This window comes from Scomber japonicus, chromosome 3 (genome assembly GCF_027409825.1).
Source record: "Scomber japonicus isolate fScoJap1 chromosome 3, fScoJap1.pri, whole genome shotgun sequence".
Lineage (NCBI taxonomy): Eukaryota > Metazoa > Chordata > Actinopteri > Scombriformes > Scombridae > Scomber > Scomber japonicus.
In genome coordinates this window covers 30,956,508-30,979,243 of record NC_070580.1, presented here as the reverse complement: position 1 = coordinate 30,979,243, position 22,736 = coordinate 30,956,508, and the positions used below count along the sequence as shown (strand labels likewise).

At 41.0% G+C, this 22,736-nt stretch overlaps 1 protein-coding gene across 1 annotated transcript; it reads left to right on the top strand.

Annotated features, from left to right (window-relative positions):
* Positions 1–5,684: 5,684 nt before the first annotated feature.
* On the top strand, positions 5,685–22,641 carry ip6k1 (inositol hexakisphosphate kinase 1; the record flags this gene model as incomplete). The annotated part of the gene is made up of 8 exons (XM_053315588.1): positions 5,685–5,919; positions 7,693–7,838; positions 8,023–8,149; positions 16,438–16,678; positions 16,790–16,971; positions 19,795–19,982; positions 21,028–21,261; positions 22,069–22,641. Coding segments are annotated over 8 exons (1,866 nt in total), but the record flags the coding sequence as incomplete, so codon positions are not given.
* Positions 22,642–22,736: the final 95 nt, after the last annotated feature.

The following is a 22,736-nucleotide window of genomic DNA, read 5'->3' as shown; positions in this document are numbered from 1 at the left end:
ACTGAAAGTGGACACTGAGCGGTAGTTTAACCTTCGGCATGTTCATCATGGCAGGACTCTACTTTAAGCATGTGGAGCAGCTAGGACCCCCCAACCCCACCACCACTGGAGAAATAATATAATAATTGTAATTGATATTTAAATAAGTTTTATTGGTATGACAGATCATACATCTGTATATAATGCCAAAGCAGTACAGAAGATTACTAACACTGATGGATGATTACAAATAAAAATAAATAAATTAGATGAAGAATATATATCAAATACAATATAGTAAAAGTTATTTTTTTAAATATCAAATACATGACAAGCCCAAATAGATGTATGATGAGCTATTAGCGATATAAAGTCAGTATCTTAATATTGATGCCAATATTCCCTCATATACACTGATCTTAATTATTGTGTTTTTTAAAGTTGTTTTAGGTTTTAAGGGTTTTCCGACCTAATTGTAAAAAAACAACAGAGTTAGCAAGTCTTTGTAAGCGGATCTGTGCTCATACTGTGTGCCACTGCCGCAGCTGTGCACTTTTACTCACTGCTGCGGGGTCAGCTTGGTCTGTAGATACCGAAACATCACACTGAAATACTTCTTATCAGCACACTGAATCAGCACCTACCTCCACCACCTAGCTCATCAATAATTAGCTGGACGCTCACATCGTCATAGTTACTGTCCTCAGTGTCGACGGCCCTTTAACTCTGGATTTTTTTCAAGATTATAAATCGACTGGAAATGTAGTCTTGAGTTTTGTCTGGGACTTAAAATCGGGGCAAAAGTCCTGTAAGTCTACACTGTAAGCAGAAATACATTTAATTGACTTTCTTCATCTTATATTCGTAGTTGTTTGTGTTGAAGTCTGTGAATTATGTGAACTGGCTGCATTTTTAGCTCCGATTCGAGCCGTCAATTAAAGCTTGGTGAGCCACACAGCGAGTAACACTGCTGTACAGTCTGCCCGGAGCTGGAGTTAGTTTAAATTTCATATTAACCAGCTGGACATGCTAACACATTGGGGGGGCGTGAAATGCCGCATATCTAGCAGATCTCTGCATGGGTGAACATTAAGGTCTGATTGCCCCCGGAGAAATTAACTCACTTGCCCAGATCGGGTAATGGAGCTCTGCGTCGGGGTCTGTGCTCTGTGTTATTCTATTAGTTTGAAGCTACGCTATGACATCATCAGCGACTGACAGCGACCTCGCTAAATCCTCGACACTGACCATGCCTTCAGAAACACACACACACACACACACACACACACACACTGTCCTATGTCACTTGTTGGGACATTACATAGACTTACATTCACTTCCTAAAGACTTACCATAACCAGTACTTACCTAACCTTAACCTAACCATCCCTAATTAACTGGTCTTGAGTCTGAGTCTGAGTCTCACGTCCCCCCCCCCACACACACACATACACATAGATGTTATCCTATGTTACTTTTTGGGACATTGCATAGACTTACTTTCCTTCATTTCCCGGAGACTTACCCAAACTGTAACCATAACTACTACTTACCTAACCTTAAGCAAACCCTCACAACCCTTAATTAACTGGTCTTAAGTCTAAAATATGTCTCCCAAAAGCAGCTTGTGACAGAATCACACACACATATATACTGTCATACGTCACTTTTTGGGACATTACATAGACTTACATTCATTTACTGGAGACTTAAGACTTACCCTAACCATAACCACTACTTCCCTAACCTTAACCAAACCCACTGAAGTGGTCTGGTCTGACAATTGTCCTAGCTCACTTTTTTGGGACATTACATAGACTTACATTAATTCCTGGAGGCCTACCCAAACTATAACAATAACTACTGCTTTCTTAACCTTAACCATCTCCAATTAACGAGTCTTGACTCTGAAATATGTCCCCAAAAGTAGCGTATGACAGACACACACACACACACACACACACGAGCAGGTTGTGACATCATTAACAGGCCTGTTTCTCTCTCTCTCTCTCCCACTCATCCTCTTCTTTGTTCCCTTTTTTTTTCTCCTTCACTTCACTTCTCTTCTCCTCCTCCTCCTTCTTTCATCCTTTCTTCTCTCGTCTTCGGGCAGGCGATGAGTCATTGAGGGGCAGCTTTGAGGTCTATGATAGCTTTGGAGAATTAAGCAGCGGATTTTAAAAAGAGGAGTGGAGCAGAGAGGATTTGAGAAAAGACAGACAGAGAGGGGAAAGGAGAGGAGAGAAGATTAGGTAATATAAAAAAATAAAAAACCATCATGAAAATACACCCAGAAGTATGTGGACACCTGAATATTACACCCATATGTGATAGCCGAACGTGTCATTTTAAAACCATTGGGTGTTAAACTGCAGCTATAACAGACTCCAGTCGTCTGGTGGATGAATACGCAGTGTGGTGATGGTGGTTAGGTTACCCTGCGTGTAGATCCTCTAGCATTTAGCCGTAATGTCTAGTTCCTGTGTTCACTTCCAGTCAGACTCAGAGACAAAGTGTTTTTTAAAATGATTTATTTCCTCATTAATGTCGTCATTTTCCCTGAATCTCGACAACAGAGCTGACGAGTGTAAAATGTGTGTGACCCAAAGAGCCACAATGGGAAGTAAATCAGGTTTAAAATGAACCAGAATCATCCTTAAGTCTTACATACTGTTTGTTTTTACATGTGAGAGCCGTAAAAACCACAGACTGTATAAAAGAAATGGACGTCACCCATTGGTTTGTGGACTGCTGCTCGGAAGCCAATCGTTTCTAATCTGGGCAGCGGCATCTTGAAAATTTCAGGTGCATGCTGGGAAAAATAAAAACACGGATTCTACTTATATGGGCATGAGGCGGGGTCAGGGGCGGAAGTATGGGCGGGGCCAATGGCGGAGTGGGGAGGTTGCTATGGTTGCGAGGGCTGGATCTCGAGGACATTGGGCAATCAACCTGTCAATCACAACGTAGCCCCGCCCTAATGCATACCCTGCTTTATCGTCAAATATAAAATCAGGGAGGCCAAAATGTCCCAAATGAACATCATACTGCATTGAAGAAGGCTTTAAACTAGCGATTGAGACCATAAACACATTTTGAAAACGTTTACTGAGGTTAGAAATCAAGTGAGAAGTTGGTGAATTCTCCATTGACTTGTATAGAGACGGTCGCCCCCTGGTGGCCTTTTGATAGTATGCAGTTCTAAGTTACTTCCACGTTGGCCTCATTTCAGAGGACCAGAACTCCTCGCCTGGTAAAAACACACATTTCTTTAAGCTGGACATTTCGTAAATATGACCCACAATGTGTACAAAAATAAAAATAAATAAAATGCATAATTTTTTAGAATTTTTTTTATTTTTGAGCAGCCGATACACATTTTTATATGCTAATGTTTTCTGTTTTTATTCATCTTTTCTTTATTTTGTGACTTGTTCTGTATATTATCAGCTTTGAATCACTTTGAGCTATACTATCCTGTATAAAAGGTGCTATCTAAATAAAGTTTGATTGATTAAACCACAAAGTAAAATTAATCTATAATAATAATAACGACTCTAAACCTGGGAGAGAAGCTTCATGATGAGTTTACAGCCGGTCCTGTTCACATTAAAACAACATAATACAAAACCCAATTTTAGGAAAATGGGCACAACATGAAACCAAAACCTTTTTTCTTTTTTTTGGGAACCTTTATTGGACTAATGAGGACAATTTTAAAGACTAGAGGTCATTTGAATAATTCATGTCATTGAATGATAGAAACAATCCCTGTTACATTTGTGGGGTGTTTCTCTCTGTTTGATGTGCTAATAACAGTGTAGTACTTCATTGTGTTTTGTCTCTAGTGTCATTATTTCTAATTATAATTATTTATAGAGGCAGTTTTTTTTTGTTTTAGCAGCAACAGATGAGCTTTGAATCCTTTCTGTTGCTTGTTTTTATTTGTGTTAAAATATCGGGGAATAAATCCTGAATCACAAAAACGTCCTCTGAGATTAATTATGATGTTTGTTGAGTTTCAAACATCTACAACCGTTCAAATAAAGGCTATTATTTCAGAATTTTGTTTTAATTGATTACAAATTATTTTAAAACTTCATTATCATTTTTAAATAATTTTTTTTTCTAATTTATCTACTTAAATGAGTTTCATTTCAACCCGCTATAACAGTAAAATCCTGGTTTCGCATTATTATTATTATTATATTTTCAGCAATGGTATTCATTTTTTCCTTAAAGAGGTTTTTAAAAGTCTTAGTACCCTTAAAGTGAGACCAATACCAATTGAGTACTTAATTTAATACCCATCATGTGAATCAATGAAGCAATGTTGCAGAAGAACGTTACCAGTGTTCCCAGTTTTCACATCTTAACTTCACCACTGCAGGTTTCATTAGAGGTCTCATTGCTTAATAAATGGCTCAATTCTCTCCTTCGAGCCACAATGAGTTAAAATAATAAAATAATTCCTCTATTGAATGGTGCAACTCTTTTTGTTAACCCTCCAAATCTTTAGAAACCAACATTAAAGCAAAAATCGTTCACAAAGGGACATTTTTTGTGTGAACCTGGCAGAGCTGCTGCCGACAGAGCCAGAGTATCAAAATATGTGTCGGTATTCGTGTGTGTGTGTGTGTGTGTGTGTGTGTGTGTGTGTGTGTGTGTGTGTGTGTGTGTGTGTGTGTGTGTGTGTGTGTGTGTGTGTGTGTGTGTGTGTGTGTGTGTGTGTGTGTGTGTGTGTGTGTGTGTGTGTGTGTGTGTGTGTGTTGGCCGCTGACCGGGTGTGACAGTCTGTTGGAGGCCGTCATACATTTGACTGTTTGTGGCCACGTGCCCAGAAAAGTGTGTGTGTGTGATTTATTTCTACGAGTGAGGCCAGTAGAAGCTATGTGGATCTGTGGATCAGGCCTGCTTGTAGAGAAAGAACGATGACGTAATTTTATGATAACGTATCGAGGTCCTCCCCCTCCTTTGTTTTCATTATTACACGCAGGCTATATGTCTATATGTATTTGGGTGGGTGAGGATAATACGCCAGTCTTTTGATTGCGCAACTTCAGTAGAACAAATTCATGTAACGTAATTTATAGAAGGAATGATAATCATGTTGAAGGGTCTTACGTATTATACCCAGACTCTTTCTCACCTTTCTCACCGCAGCTTTAACCATAGACTGTATAAACGTAACATACGTAACATCCGTGACGTCACCCATTGGTTTGTGGACTGCTGCTCCGAAGGCATAAAACACGGATTCTACTTATATGGGCATGAGGCGGAGTCATGGGCGGAGCGGGGAGGTTGCTATGGTTGCGAGGGCTGGATCTCGAGGACATTGGTCAATCAACCTGTCAATCAGGATGTAGCCACGCCCTAATGCATACCCTGCTTTATCGTCAAATATAAAATCAGGGAGGCCAAAATGTCACAAATGAAGATCATACTGCATTGAAGAAGGCTTTAAACTAGCGATTGAGACCATAAACACATTTTGAAAACGTTTACTGAGGTTAGAAATCAAGTGAGAAGTTGGTGAATTCTCCATTGACTTGTATAGAGACGGTCGCCCCCTGGTGGCCTTTTGATAGAATACAGTTCTAAGTTACTTCTGCGTTGGCCTCATTTCAGAAGACCAGAACTCCCCGCCTGGCTTTAACTCAACATTGTGTCTCTGTCTCTCTCTCTCTAGGAAGCGGTGACCCTGCCCTGCTGACACCCTGCTTCTCCTGCCCTCCCCCGAACTCTGCCCCCCCGCCCCCTGTCCCATTTGGGTCTCAGTGCTGCCGGCGGTGGATTGGAGCACTCTGATTGGAGGCTTTGCGAGGTGGTTTTTCGGTCTGGCGCCGCCTCCCCCCGGGGCCGGCGTGCGCTCCCAGCAGCCCGTGGTGCCCTGCGCCCCCCCCTCCCCGTCACTGCACACCAGAGCCAATGCCCCGGGTAAGACCAGAACCAGAACTAAGACCCTGATATGTTACGGTGGTGATGGAGTTTTCAACGTTCACACCTGTAGTTTAATCTATCGGGACCAAAGCAGGAAATGTTTTAGTAGAAGTCATTTCCTTTTTCAAGCAAACCAAGAATCATGAACTATGTCTGGGCAATATATCGATATTGTGATATGAGACTAGATCAGGGGTGTCAAACATGCAGCCGTGGGCCAGAACTGGCCCGCCGAGGAGTCCAGTCCGGCCCACTTTCCTTCCTGTGTTATTTTCCTTCCTTCCTTCTATCCATCCATCTTTCCTTCCTTCTATCCCTCCTTCCTTCCATCTTTCCTTCCTCCCTTCCTTCCTCCCTTTCATCCTTCATTCTGTCCTTCCTTCCTTCCTTCCTTCCTTCCTTCCTTCCTTCCTCCCTCCCTCCCTTTCTTCCTTCATTCTGTCCTTCCTTCATTCTGTCCATCCTTCCTTCCTTCCTTCCTTCCTTCCTTCCTTCCTTCCTTCCCTCTTTTCTTCTTTTCATCTCTCCCTCCTTTCTTCCATCTTTCCTTCCTCCCATTCTTCCTTCATTCTGTCCGTCCTTCCTTCCTTCCTTCCTTCCTTCCTTCATCCCTTTCTTCCATTTGTCCTTCCCATCTTCTTTTTGTTTCTTCCTTCCATCTTTTTAATGATCCAGCCCACATGAGATCATATTGGGCCGTATGTGGCCCTTGATTGAAAATGAGTTTGACTCCCCTGGACTAGATATTGTCTTTTAGGTTTTGGATATCATAATATGTCGTAAATGTCTTTTCCTGTTTTTAAAGGCTCCATTACAATAAAGTGTAATTTTCTGTTCCATCCGCTCTATTGTTTCCCTTTACCCACTTAGTCAGTATATCCACTTTACTGAAACATCTCAGTGTGTGAATATTTTGTGAAAGCACCAATAAGTCATCCCTACAATATTATCACAAATAGATATTGAGGTGTTTAATCAAAAAATATCTTAATATATGATTTTACCCATATCGCTCCAGCTCTATTTTAAACATGAAGTCACAAGGAAGTTTTTCCATGCGTTTTTTTGACTGATAAACCAAAGAAAAATATATAATCATTCAGATAAATTGAATTATATCAGGCGAGTATAAAGGTGACTTTGCTCAGTTTTATTTGCACTGCCTAAAATCACAAATCAAATGTTTTAGTAGCTTTACAACCTAACAAAATTAACTCAATTTATACCACAGTTTTATGGTCTTTTAGATAGCTTTAAATTTAGATGATATATTAAATGTCTATTCCTTCTGGTAAAACATTATGTGCTACTGTGTGCAGAGACTAAAGAGTGAGTCGGAGCAACAGAGGACAGTGTTAGTGTTTAAAGATGTTGCTCACATTGATTTTGTTTCCTGGAGACTACAGAGAACAACTGCAGGTTTTAACCTCAGTACTGATTAATAACTGAAATGCGTATGTGGAGCTGAGAGTGAAACGTCTGGTCAGCTTTGTTATCTTGTTTTCTTTGATCAGATAGTTTGTGAGTTAAATCATATTTTGCTAGTTTTGACTGTACAAATATTTGTGTTTAGGCACTAAAATTTGAATAAAAACACCTTTCGTATTCATATTTCTCAAAGTAAGACATCAAAAAAGTATAATCTTAGTGTTGATTAATAGAAAAACTTCATCATCAAAACATTTTAAACCAAACCCTGTCATCATATAAGCAACTGCATTCCTCTTTGTCACCTCTCTCGTTAAATCCTCTCCTTCTTCTTCTCTGCAGGAGGAGTCGTGGTGCGTCCTCCAGGAGCCATGTGCCTCCCTCACACCAACAACATGGACAGCAAGCTACAGGGGACGGGGACGGGGGGAGGGGCTTCACTTCGATCACGAGGAGGAGGCGTTCCACTGGAGCCCTTCATACACCAGGTGGGTAGAAACGGTCTCAGAGAAGCTGAAAGAAAGTTAGAGCTGCTTTAACTTGTGTCTGGAAAAATACTTTTACTCAAATAAAACCAAACTAGACTGGCTGTTTTTCTCTCTTAACTGTGTGTGTGTGTGTGTGTGTGTGTGTGTGTGTGTGTGTGTGTGTGTGTGTGTGTGTTTTTTCTAGGTGGGGGGTCACACCAGTATGATGCGCTACGATGACCACACAGTGTGTAAGCCTCTAATCAGCAGAGAGCAGCGCTTCTACGAGTCTCTGCCTCCAGAGATGAAGGAGTTCACTCCGGAGTATAAAGGTCAGTCTCAGCTCTCAGATGTAGCATGCTAGCTGGATTTGTTGGTCAACTGTTGATACCTAAAAACTCTTCCTTAATGCTTTACTGTGTGACGTTTGCATTATAGGTCAGGGCAATTAATCGAAAAATAATGGAAACCCACATTTAGAAACTCTAATCGACTTGATCTTGCTCTTGTCAGTTAATCGTGGTGTTCACTGTTGCCATGACAACAAAGGTTCCATATCTTTAAAGGAATTTGAAAACTTGTCTCCAGTGATCATTTTAACCCAAACCATGATCTTTACATAGTTCTCATCAAGTAAACTAGACATTAACCACAGCTTCCTTCCTCTTTTCCTTTCTCCCTCCCTCCTACCTTCCTTCTTCCTCCCTTCCTTCCTTCCTCCTTTCCTTCCTTCTTCCTTCCTCCCTCCCTCCTTTCCTCCCTCCTACCTTCCTTCTTCCTCCCTTCCTTCCTCCCTCCTTTCCTTTCTTCTTCCTTCCTCCCTCCCTCCTTTCCTCCCTCCTACCTTCCTTCTTCCTCCCTTCCTTCCTCCCTCCCTCCTTTCCTTTCTTCTTCCTTCCTCCCTCCCTCCTTTCCTTCCTTCTTCTTTCCTCCCTCCCTCCTTTCCTTTCTTCTTCCTTCCTCCCTCCCTCCTTTCCTTCCTTCTTCTTTCCTCCCTCCCTCCTTTCCTCCCTCCTACCTTCCTTCTTCCTCCCTTCCTTCCTCCCTCCCTCCTTTCCTTCCTTCTTCCTCCCTCCCTCCCTCCTACCTTCCTTCTTTCTTCCTTCCTCCCTCCCTCCTTTCCTTCCTTCTTCCTCCCTCCCTCCCTCCTACCTTCCTTCTTTCATTCTTCCTCCCTCCCTTCCTTCCTTTCCTCAGTCCTTCTTTCCTTCCTTCCTCCTTCTTTCTCTCTTTCCTCCCTTCTACCTTCCTTCTTCCTCCCTCCCTTCCTTCCTTCCTTCATTTTAATCCAAACCATGATCTTTACAGAGTTCTAATCAAGTAACCTAAACATTAACCACAACGTCACACCTTAAAACATCTTTATCTTCACTCCCTAAAGATCCTCATGTGTGAGGGCAGCAGTGGAAAATACTAAACTAAAGAAACTGTGAAAATACATCATTGTTCATCAAGGGTGGAGATAATCGTTCATTAATCGTAATCCAGGTTAAAAGTTCAATTAATCATGATTTGGTTTTTTGCCATAATCGCCCAGCTCTACATTTGCATACAGCTTTATTATGAAATGGGTTTAAGTTTCCTTTCATCATATCCTGTTAGTACATGTTTTATATCAGGGGTGTCAAACATACAAGTCCGCAGGCCAGAACCGGTCCACTACAGGGTCCAATTAGGCCCAATGGATAACTATGCAAAGTGATTACAGATTTTCAATAAAACACACTATTAGTCTCACTTATTTTTCACTCACCACTCACAGTCGAGGCTCCTGATCTTTGATAATTGACTCGCCACGTGATTCGGATTTGAAGGACACATTTATCCTCGAGGGGGGCTTAGACACATTTTATCTCTATCTCTTATCAGCTTCCCCCCCTAGATGGTTTATTATAGTGAAGCTATAATGTCTATAGATAAGATAAGATATTCCTTTATTAGTCCCACAGTGGAGACATTTACATTATTACTGCAGCAAAGCGGACAGTAAAAATAAAAGAGCATCAATAAAAAATAATATGAGTACAAAAGAAATAGTAGTAAAAAAAAATAGTAACATTATTTAACCCTTGTGTCGTCCTCTCGGGTCAAATTGACCCTGTCCGTTTTGACTGTTCCTTCTTTCCTCCCTTTCTTCCTCTTTCCCTCCTTCTCTCTTTCTTTCCTCCCTCCTTCCTTCTTTCCTCCCTCCCTCCTTTCCTTCCTTCTTTCCTCCTTCCTTTCCTCCCTCTTTTCCTTCCTCCCTCCTTCTCTCTCTTTCCTCCATCCTTATCCTTCCTCCTTCCCTCCTTTCCTTAATTCCCTCCTTCTCTTTCTTTCCTGCCTCCTTTCTTCTTTCCTCTCTCCTTTCCTTCCTCCCTCATTCCTTCCTCCCTCCTTTCCTTCCCTCCTTTCTTTTCTCTCTCCTTTCCTTCCTCCCTCCCTTCTTCTTTCCTTCCTCCCTCCTTCCTCCTTCCTTTCCTTCCTTCTTCCTTCCCTCCTTCCCCCTCCTTTCCTTCCTTCCTTCTTCCTTCCTCCTTTCCTCCCTCCCTCCTTCCCTTCCTTCTTCCTCCCTCCTTTCCTTCCTCCCTCCTTCCTTCCCTCCTATCCTTCCTCCCTCCTTTCTTCTTTCCTTCCTCCTTTCCTTCCTTCTTCCATCCCTCCTTCCCCCCTCCTTTCCTTCCTTCCTTCTTCCTCCCTCCCTTCCTTCCTTGACTCAAGGACAACAGGAGGGTTAAGACTAATATTGGTGTTGAATGATCACATCCCTGAGTTTGATGTTGTTACTGCACAGGTTTTAAAGTGAAAAATGTATCCAGAGCTGCTACAACAGGCTGCAACATATATAAATATATATAATGTGCAATGGGTTTTACTGGTTTTAACTAAAATGAGTTTCATATCCCCGTTTCATCGTAATTCACTGCAGAAAAAACAGCAGATATGTTGGATCTGTTGCAGCAGAGCGACTCCAGTGAAGAAATATTGATCTTTGCTTTGTGTGTGTTGTGTTTAAGCTGTTTGTTTTTTTTTTTTGTTTTTTTTTTTAAATTAAGATTTGTATCTACATCTACTATCGCTCGAAGTGTCAGAAGCATCCATGTGTTACTATCAGCTCTCCATTTAGATCTGTTCTGCTTACTTGCTAACTAGTTTTCATGCACCCTCAATCACAACACTTTACACTGACTCAGGGCTGCGAGGGGAGTGCAGTCAGTCTGCCGCAGCAGGAAGGGCTAGTCTTTTTTTTTTCCTTTTTTTTAAACATCTGTTTTTACATTTTGTTAGTTTTACAGAGAACAATACAGAACAAGTCACATATAGGTCATTATAATAGCAATAATAATGATAATCAAACAGAAATACAGTAGATAAAAATAAATACAATTAACTGATTTAAGAATAAATAAATGAATAAAATTAAAAATAAATGAATAACTACAATGAAAAATAAATAAATAAATAAAATTAAACAACAAAAAAAATAAAATAAAAAAAAACATAAATAAAAATAAAAACAAACACACTCAAAAATATATAAATAGAATAAAATAATATTAATAATAAAAAAATAATAATAATACAAATAAATAAATAATAATAAATTAAAAATAAGGTTCGTCATTATTATCTTGGTAGCATTTATACAAAATGTTCTTCTAGGCGTTCATATGTGGCGCACACACACGTTCTCGTAGAGTGTCAACAACTGTCAGCGGTGTGCGGCGGTCAATCCTCTGCAGCCACAACACAAGATTACAGATGAGTTTACTTTTAGATAAATCCATCTAATCTGACAGCAGATCCAAACGCAATACTTAACAACAATACACAACACAATGAAAACAGCTCACAGCCACAAATACATAATAACAATAACACGCCCCGCCTTCCTCGTCTAAATCAGTTATTGATAGAAGATAAAGACCAGTTCAAAGGGCCGCGCACACACACACACACATTTATAAGTAGTGCATTGACTGTACATTATTTAGTTGTTTTTATTATTTCACTGTAGGATTAAAGCTGCTTTCAATAGAAGTGGAAAATCTCATGCACCACCTCGCTCACTGCTAGACTGAATGAAAAGTTGCATTAATAATGAAATAAGGCAGCACCTAAAAAGAGACACAGACAGCATGTGGGTGTTTTTTTAATTCTACTTTTTATGGCCCACATATGCACCTGTCAGACGTTCAGATGAAAAGAGAGATATCCGGGGTTGTTTTTTGTTGCTTTCTGGGAGTTCAGGTCTCTTTTTTTTGTTTTTTTAGGGAAGCTGCTGTGTAAGTTAAACACGGCTCTAAAATAATCTTTCACTCTGATGGGTTTTGGTGACTGATGGAGTGTCTGGCAGACGGCAGCGAGTGAAGGAAGTACGGATGTTTAATGGAAGTGAAGTGGTTTAGCTGCTCTGCTCTTCATCGCCAAGCACGTGGCTGTTTCCACTTGCTTTTTTTTTTTTTTGCTGTAGTAACAGATCCAAACACACTGTGATAGCCAACACATACACACACACACACTTAAAGACACACACACACACACTTATAGACATCATCTTCTACCTGTATGTGACCTATTAATCATGTCCGCGAATTATGTAAGACAGGAGAAGATGACGAAAGTGAGGAGGAATGAAGAGAGGCTGGGAGATGAGATGTCATATCAGGAAAAGCAAAGGTGTAACTAATATTATTTATGATGGCTCCGTCTCGTTTAGGTGTGGCTGTAAATCTCTGCAGTGAGCCCACATTAGACAACGCCCGGGCCCTGACACTGTGAAACACTTAAGATCGAATGGAGTCATCATTTTAGAGTTTCATCTCTCTTTGAGGTCCAAATGTTTGCATTTTAGACTCAAGGTTTTATTATACTGTGGGTTCACACAGGAAAACTGACAATTACGCAAAACAAAATCAGCATGCAGACAAAAAATATCGAATTTTTGAATGTGCTTTTAATAATAAATAATATGTTTTATTCATAGATTCCCTTTCAACAATACTCAAAGACCCTTTACAGAATCAAATCAATAAAACCACACAGAATAAATGAAAACATAATCAATAAAAGCAATGCAGAGAAAAATAAACAACATAGAAAGACAAACCAAATAAAAGAATGGATTTGAGGAGGTGTAGTGAGTCTTGTCCCATAATGTAGCGGATATAAAGGGAGTGGTGGTGCTTCTCTCCCACAGCAGACAGCAGACTTGTCATAGCAGTAAAGACGCAGGTGTAACTAATAACATTAACAATGTCTCTGATGTATTTTTGGGTCCCAGAAAGCCAGCATGCACCGAACCAGGACCCTGATATGATACCTGCACACATAAAAGGAGTGCAGCCATTATTCATGTTATTAATTATGTGCTTCTAAAGACGTGGATGTGCTAAATATCTCAAGTATAAGAGAAAAAAGTATAGAAGTATAAATAACAAAGCCTGGTGAGAAAGCTTTGGAAAACAAAATATTAAATATTAAATCCCCTGCACACACACACCTACACACACACATGCACACATACATGCACACATACATGCACACACACCTACACACACACACACACACACACACACACACACACACACACACACACACACACACACACACACACACAGACAGACACCTACACACACAGACACACACCTACACACACACACACACACACATACACACACACACACACACACACACATACATACATACACACACACACACACAGACATGGAGTGCACTTGTAGGTTGTTTTCACTGATTAGACCTGTGTGCTTGAATAGACCTCTTCTAACTCCGTGTGTGTGTGTGTGTGTGTGTGTGTGTGTGTGTGTGTGTGTGTGTGTGTTTGTGTGTGTGTTAATTGACTCTCATTAACCGTCCCTTTGGTTTTGTTGCACCTGTTTTGGGGTGAGAAAAATTAATAGCTTTTTAATATCTCTGTAATTCAACATCATGTAATTCCTGCTTTGCTCAGCCCCGGTTCAACCAGAGCAGAACCCTCATTATGAAGAATCAGTGAAAACACCTGTGGGGGGTAGCAGGGCTTTAAATCCCATTAACTAAATCATTATTTTGTTTTCTCGTGAGTGGTTTATTTGGCTGTGGCGCTGCCATCTGACACCACACGTGTTACATTCCCTGTTAGTATTAACACAATAATGTAGATTTTGTAAATAGGTTAGTGACAATTAAGGGTTGGCATGATGAGCAATTAAAAAATATCTTAGAAAATAGTTAACAGCTTCAGGTTTGTTAAAATGTACATTTTGTATTTTTTGGTGGTTATATGTCAGTTTGATATAACATTTGACAACCAAAAGTAAGACTGAATGCTCCTGAAAATGTCAAATGGTGTAACCACAAAAGATAAATATATAAATATTTATAGTATTTTATCCACCTACAGTGTATTTAAGTGGACTTACACAAATAATTACTTCATTTTAAAACAAATTAAATGGTTCCTGATTGACATGATTCCCCAAATTAAATTTATTATTTAGAACAATTGTATTGAATTACCTTTATTTAATATAAAAAGTAATAATGTAAGATCATGAAAACTAGTTGATATGTGGTTATATTGAGAATTTACTGTTTTTAAGCAAGTTGAATTATTTGGTACAAAGTTTTTATGGTTACACCACTTAGACATTTTTACCATAATCCTCTAATATATTCTCTGAAAATGGATTAAAAGCAGAAATTTGATGCTGGGTCCACACAAAAAAAGAATGAGTACAAGTTATTCATATTTTAACCACTTTCAAATTTAAACTAAACCACATGGACACAAAAAAACCTCACTGACTGTAATACTAACAGCAAAGTTTTTGAACTCAGTTATAACATTAAATGATAAAAGGTTTCATGAGTTGAATGTAGGATAAAACTATTTAACTACTAAAAATACAGACTTTCAAAGCCAATTTTTGCAACATGGTAACCATCCTACCTGCTAAACACCAGCTTGTATTGTACGGCCTCGTAGAGCTCCTATAAGCAGCCGTAGACTCTGACTTCCTGTTGTCTCAGATGAGTCTTGTTTATTATTGTAAACTGACGATAATAAACTTTGGACAACTTTGGAGGCATTTCTTTTAACCTTCCTGTCGTCCTCCCGGGTCAAATTGACCCCGTCTGTTTTGACTGTTCCTTCCTTCCTTCCTTCCTTCCTTCCTTCCGTCTGTCCTTCCTCCCTCCCTCCTACTCTCTTTCTTTCCTTCCTCTCTCTTTCCTCCCCTCCTTCGTTCCTTCCTCCATCCCTGCTTCTTCCTTCCTTGTGTCCTTCTTTCCTTCCCTCCTTCCTTTCTTTCCTCCCTTCCTCTTTTCCTTTCTCCCTCCCTCCCTCCTTCCTTCTTTCCTCCCTCCTTCCTACCTTCCTTCCTTCCTTCTTTCCTCCCTTCCATCCTTCCTTGACTCAAGGACAACAGGAGGGTTAAACTATTCTTTACTCTTTCATCGACTAAAACAACTAATCACTTGGTTAAGAAAAAGAAAATCTGACCTTTTTATAAAAAAAAAAGATTTATTTATATCAAAATGTCGTCAGCTTGTTATTTTAAAACCCCGCTCGGTTTCTTCAGCACGTGCCGCACTGAGCTACTTTACATGAGACATAATGGAAAGGTTTGTGTGGATGGAGAATTCCCAGTGCGTTGACCTAAAGTTAGTAGTGTGTCTGTATTCCCACCAGTTCCACCTTGTGTTAGTGTTATGGGTCCCAGTGCCATGACAACAGCGGTCCATAAGGAGTCTATATTTAGCTCTGGATCTCTGCCCACTACCATTGTCCTGCTGATTGAATAACCGCAGACAGACAGCTGCCCAGGGACGACTTTCTCAATCTGTCAAGTTTATATCCCCCCACTAAGAAACCTTTTTTTTTTTTTTATTAAATCTACTGCCTCGTGTCGTGAATGTGGAGGTGGAGAAGAAGTCTGACTTTCTGTTAACATAGCAGCCACTCTATCTATATACCGTTTTATACATTTCAAATATTTTACTTCTCAGTGTGCTCGGTTGATTTCCCTCCAATGAGAGCCGACTGACGGTGAAATTTAATTTGGACAAACAGGGAGGATGTTTGGCGTTTCACTCAGTGGGGATGATGTGCTCTCTACTCTACTCTCTGTGTGTCTGTGGCTAAAAATAACAGCTTAATGTTTAAATAAAACATTGTAAGACATTCCTATCTGGTTATTTAATGCATAAACAGTTTCTCAATTGAATTTCCAGAACATTTAGTGTATCCCTAAAAACAGATGTGTAGTTTTTTTGTTTTTTTTTGGTAAGTATAATTAAAAATAAATAAAGAATTACAGATCTGTGGCAACACAATAAGACCCTACAAGGCTTGATTAGACTGAACTGAACATAATTTGGATCGGGCCGCACTCGTCTCGGCTTTTAAGAACTGAGGCCCCCTTTTTTTTTTTAAAATGCAGTTGTTGGCTGCTTTCCATTGTTGAGTCACATTGCTGTAACTTTTCTAACCTCTGCTGTTTCTACGCTTCAGACGTCAAACATTACATAAGACATTTCCCAGTATTTTATAATATGTCTGTCTTGGTATGTTAATAGATTCGGTATGTTGGGTATTTTTTAAACATCCTGTCTGTTTCTCGCTCCGTCCTGTCAGGTGTGGTGCTGGTGTGTTTCGAGGGCGACTCCGACGGCTACATCAACTTGGTAGCTTACCCTTATGGAGAGAGCAACATGGAGGGAGGGGCCGGAGAGCACGAGGAGCGCGATCCCCCTGAGAGGGAACAGCCGAGGAGGAAACACTCCCGCCGCAGCCTCCATCGATCATCCTCCACCTCAGACCACAAGGAGGAGCGGGCAGACAGGAGGGAGGCGCATGACACAGACTCCTCTGATAAGTAAGGTCCTATTAGATCTGCTTCACAAACAAGAGGATCACAAGCAGCATTTTTGCGGTATTAATTATTCTCACTTTCTCCTCCTCCTCCTCCTCCTCCTCTTCCCTGCAGTCTTGGAGAGCTGAAGAGTCCCAGACTCGACCCAAAGATCCACTCAGACGTCCCCTTCCAGATGTTGGACTGGAACAGCGGTTTGAGTTCGGAGAAGATCAGCCACAACCCCTGGAGCCTCCGCTGCCACAAACAGCAGCTCAGTCGCATGAGGTCCGAATCAAAGGACCGCAAACTCTTCAGTATCCTTCTCCAGACAGTCACACACACCGATACTCAATGTGATATTAAAGCAATGTCCGTCCACCGAGGGAGATTGTGAGATACAGTTTAAACCATAAGTAGTTTCTGAGGTCAAGCAAATAAATACTAATGCAAAAAGAACAGTAGTACATTTTATCATCTATACCAGGGGTGTCAAACATGCGGCCCGTGGGCCAGAACTGGCCCGCCGAGGGGTCCAATTCGGCCCACTTTCCTTCCTGTCTTTTTTTCCTTCCTTCCTTCCTTCCTTCCATCTTTCCTTCCTTCATTCCTTCCTCCCTTTCGTCTTTCCTTCCTGTCTTTTTTCCTTCCTTCCTTCCTTCTTTCCTTCCTTCCTTCCTTCCTTCCATCTTTCCTTCCTTCATTTCTTCCTCCCTTTCGTCTTTCCTTCCTTTCTTTTTTCTTTCCTTCCTTCCTTCCTTCCTTCCTTCCTTCCATCTTTCCTTCCTTCCTTCCTTCCTTCCTTCATTCCTTCCTTCCATCTTTCCTTCCTTCATTCCTTCCTTCCTTCCTTCCTTCTTTTTAATGGTCCGGCCCACATTAGATCAAATTGGGCTGTTTGTGGCCCTTGAATGAAATTTGTTTGACACCGCTGATCTATACATTTTCATCCTCTTGTCACTCAAACCTTCTGAAATTCGAGACCACAAACATCAACAGTTTCTGAATAATGAATAATAATAATAATCTCTTCTCTTTTATATAATAATGATGAAGGAGTACTTGTTGGGAACCTCCTGCGTTTCTGTGTGAATCTGACAGCCAACATCTGAGAAAGAGTAAAAATAAAAACCACTGACCTTGTTCTCAAACTGAACTCATTAAGCTGTGGGCTCAAATTAGGGTCACATTAGATATTGGAACTTGTGAAATGGTGCTCAGATCACTTCAAAGCCTCTAACTGAGCAGAACAGAAAGTATTTGAGCTGCAGCTGTGACAAAGGGCTGGTAAAGAGTTATAAATAATGTACATATGTAAAAGCTCTGCTGCAAATCCAGTGATGCCAGTTAAAGTCATATTACTGCTGCCTACAGCTCCGACTGTGACTCAGTGGTTTTAGTACCTTGTTTACCTGTACAATAAGAAGCAGGCGCTGAATGTAAATGTGACTGTGAGGAGGAAGAGGAGGAAGAGGAGGAGGAGGGCAGGAATGAAGTGGAGGGTTCAGAGTGTCTGCGGTTATCAGGTCAAAGGTCATATTTTGATCTTCATGCTTCAAAGAGACCAGACTCCAGCTGCCTGGAAAACACAGCTGAGGAAAAGTGACACGCCATGTCCTCAACAACGTCCGTCTGTCTTCTATCAAAACAGATTCAACAAGGCTGCTGTCAGCTCGTATTATGAGAGAGAGCTCTCCACATCACAACAGATGGATGATACGTTCACTTTTATTGAAATTATCCGTGGCCAGCGTACATTTCCCAGGATGATAAGACTTTCTTGTTTTGAGCTTTATGGAGAAGAAAAGAGCTTTTTTACAGTGTTGAAGCCGTTTCTGTAAAAACAAGAGATTAATTTAAATCCTTTAGATGCAGACCGACAAAAGAGCATCTATATATTGTATAAGTATTAAGTAGATATAGACCAGACAAATAGAAGTATAACATCACTGGATCAATCTTTAAATCTCTCTTATTGTTCTGACCAATAGTGGACGATGCTTTTATCTACATGAACTGCAGAGAGAACATTTATATTCATCTTAGAGTTAGGCCTTTATTTCTACAGTACAGTCGCCTGTATTTGACTATGGTATAGTATAGTATAGTATAGTATAGTATAGTATAGTGTGTATATATAGTATAGTATAGTATAGTATATAGCATAGTATAGTATAGTATATAGTATATAGCATAGTATATTAGTATTTTAAGTGGAAGTCTCCCTGTTTTCTGATCTGCTCGTCTTAATTCTCGTGTCGTCCTCCCGGGCCATCTATTTTGACTGTTCCTTCTTTCCTCCCTCTTTCTTTGCTTCCTACTCCTTCCTTCCTTCCTTCCTTCCTTACTCTTTTCCTCCCTCCCTCCCTCCCTCCTTCCTTCCTTCCTTCCTTCCTTCCTTCCTTCCTTCCTTCCTCCCACCCTCCTTCCTCCCTTTAATTTTTCCTTCGTTCTTTCCTTCCTTCCCTCTTTCTTTGCTCCCTCCTCCTTCCATACTTCCTTCCTTCCTTCCTTCCTTGCTCCTTTCCTTTCTCCCTTTCTCTCTCCCTTCCCCCCTTACTCCCTCCCTTCCTCCTGTCCTTCCTTACTCCTTGAGGACAACAGGAGGGTTAATTAACTGTTGTCCTGATGAATCCAGTTTAATGCACATTTCAAAGGTGTACCCCACTCCCCACTTTTAGAAATACTTACATGACAAATTCATTCCTCTCTTTTTTACTTGGTTCATTTTTGGTTGATAATTAATTGCTGCAGATGTTTCAGCAGCTCAAAGGACACAATCCTCCACTTTTCTAATTGACTTTAGATATGAAACATATGCAGGAAGTTTTTTTATTAACATTAGATGAAAACTGATTTAAAAGATAATGGAATAGGGATCAATAATTTGGCTTTCAGACAAATCAATAAACCTGAGCATTCATCTTTGAACTGGCACGGCTCTCCTGCAGCATCACATTAGCTCATTTAAAATAATCTGTTTCTTAAAATTGGTTCACTTCTTGCGATAAATAAGTGTTCAATCAAGTATAGAGCGATATAAGCTGTTGGTTTTATCCTTTCACCCTCCATAAAGAGAAGACAAATCTGTGTTTTAACTAGAGATGAAAGATGGTTCGATATTTGTTCCTTAACGGCAGCGTTTCTACCAGAGTTCCTTTTGTTGGAGAATGTGGTTCACCACTTCTCTTACCCCTGCATCCTGGACCTGAAGATGGGCACCAGGCAGCACGGAGACGACGCCTCCGAGGAGAAGGCAGCCAGGCAGATGAAGAAATGTGAACAGAGCACTTCAGCGACGCTTGGAGTCAGAGTGTGTGGCATGCAGGTAGAACGACGGCTGCTGTTACTGAATACATCAAATATTCATATCAGTCCGTGATAGAGACGAGTTTAAAATGACTGTAATGAGCTTTTCAGTGACGAGCTCAAAACAAATGAGTGAAATGTAAAACTCCTGTGAGTGAACAGAGATGTCTTAAGTGCATCAGTCACTGCCATGAATGTATTATAAGAGCTGGATAAGGCGCCGCCGCTCAGCCATCAGACGAGCTTTCCCCAGTGGTCACTTCCGGTACTGCAGAAAAAAAAATACTCGTGCCCCAAATGGCATTTTCCCCATAGACCACCACTGTTAAAGAGAAGTAAAACTGTTAATAGGACACTTTGAACTGCACACAAGATCAATTATGACTCTTTCTGTTCCATTGAGATTTTGTATTTCCTCAAGCCAAGAAAAGTTATTTAAAAATCGGTGATGTCATCACAATGTAAAGCCTGTGGGCCGAGAGGGAACCTGCAGGCAAGGGCCAGCATAGGAAACACTAGTAGTTAGTTAGTAGCTTTATTTTCATTATATTGATGGTCAGACAACAGTATCACAAAATTTAGATAGCACTCCCTGAGCCATAAGAACATTTAAGACAATTAAAAACTATTTATGACATGAATAAGTTTGGGGGAAGAACTGCAAAACAAAACCAACACTGAGATTATTCAATGGGACACGTAACGCTGAAGTAAACCCAGGAGCTTGAAACCTTTTTTGGCGTATGCACCAGCCGAGCAATTCTTATAGGACTGAATTAGCATCATATTTGGTCCGGTATCCAACTCTTATGATATATCCATGGTAACCGCACCTACCCAAATAAAACACACACACACACAAACACTGCGATATAATGTCAGTTCTCATTTAGGTTTAAAAAGAGAGGGAAAATGTTGGATTCTTCTTCTATGATTTGAGTTTATTTTGAGAATCTGACTTCATGTTAAAATACAATCAGATATGACGTATTACTTATTGAATAATCTAATATTGTATTTAAAAAGTTTTTCCAACCTTTGCTCTCTTCCTGTCGTCCCTGCAGGTGTACCAGCTGAGCACCGGTCACTACCTCTGCAGGAACAAGTACTACGGCCGCGGCCTGACGATCGAGGGCTTCCGCCAGGCGCTCTACCAGTACATGCACAACGGCAAAGGCCTGAGGCCGGACCTCTTTGAGCCGATCCTGAATAAGCTTCGCAGCCTGAAGACGGTGCTGGAGAGGCAGGCGTCGTATCGCTTCTACTCGTCGTCACTGCTCATCATCTATGAGGGAAAGGTGAGACGGGAACAGAAAAAGCACTGTGAGGGTTTAGAGGAGTGAAAGAGCCCTTTTTAACATACATTCACCTCAAGTTTTGGATCTTTGACGTCTAACATTACAACAGTATATATTATATTATATAAGAATGTTTTGTCCCCTTTAAAGTGACCTGTGCTGATGTTGCAGTGTCGGGGAGTAACAAGTGACATGTTTAATTACAAAATAAATGTAACTGTCATCTGTTACATTTAGAAATTCAATTAGTTATGAAACGATTACAAAGGAGTTACATCTGAAGTAAGACCTTTAAGATTTTGCTCAGGAGGGTTTTTTCCTTATTTTTTAATATTTAACATGTTACTGAATACATATATTTTATAAATAAATCATGATGTGGGCTTAACTGGTGTCACAGTACCAATTAAGCTCATACCAGACTTTTGACTTTTTATCATCAAATATCTTTATTTTATATTCCAAAATCTACATGAACTAATGAATACATTTTCAAATGAGAGATAAATGTTGCTTTATAAGAAATGATCTCCCTTATAAATCATGTCAGTATCCATGACGACACCTTAACTTAGATTTTGGTGCTTAATGGGAACATTTACCCTAACAGCTGAAAACATTGGTTAGAAAATTAGAAAAGTAATCAAATGTAATAAGTTACTTTACTTTGATTAAGTAATTAAGATAGTTACATTATTTATTACATATTAGACAGAGTAACTACTAATATGTAATCTATTACACTCCTAAAGTACCCCTCCCCCCTGGGTCTGCCTCACTGGTCTCACTGTGTCTGGTTCTCTGTAGGAACCGGAGGGCCCTTCAGTCCTCGGCTCTGGGCAGCATTCATCCTGGCAGAAGACCCCCGCGGCCCCCGCAGAGTCCCACTGTGTCCCCGGCCCGCACGCGCCTCCATTCCCCGACGCCCCCTGTGAAACGGACATGAGTCAGAACCCGGGGCCTCCGCCCTCTCAGGGACCTGGGCTGACGGCTCCGCCCCCTCCTTCGTCTCATCCTCCCCCACAGGCCCCGCCCACCAAGTCAGACTGCCACTCCTTCCTGCCCCCGCCCCCCTCGCCTCGCCCCCATCCAGACTCCTCCGTGCCCTCTCCCGTTTTAAACCCCTTCCCGCCTCCCCCCGTGCCCCAGCCCCAGCAGCCCCCCCTGGTGGACGTTCGTATGATCGACTTCGCCCACTCCACCTTTAAGGGTTTCCGCGGCGACACGGCGGTGCACGACGGGCCGGACCGGGGCTATGTGTTCGGACTGGAGAGCCTGATCGAGATCCTGGAGGGCCTGCAGGAAGACAACCTGCCATAGTCCTGAACACACACACACACACACACACGGACACACGAACACACAGACACACACACACGGACACACGGACACACACACACACACACACACACACACACAGCTTGTTGTGAGTTCGTTCAGGTCATACAGTCAGTGCAGGTTGTACTGCAGTGTTC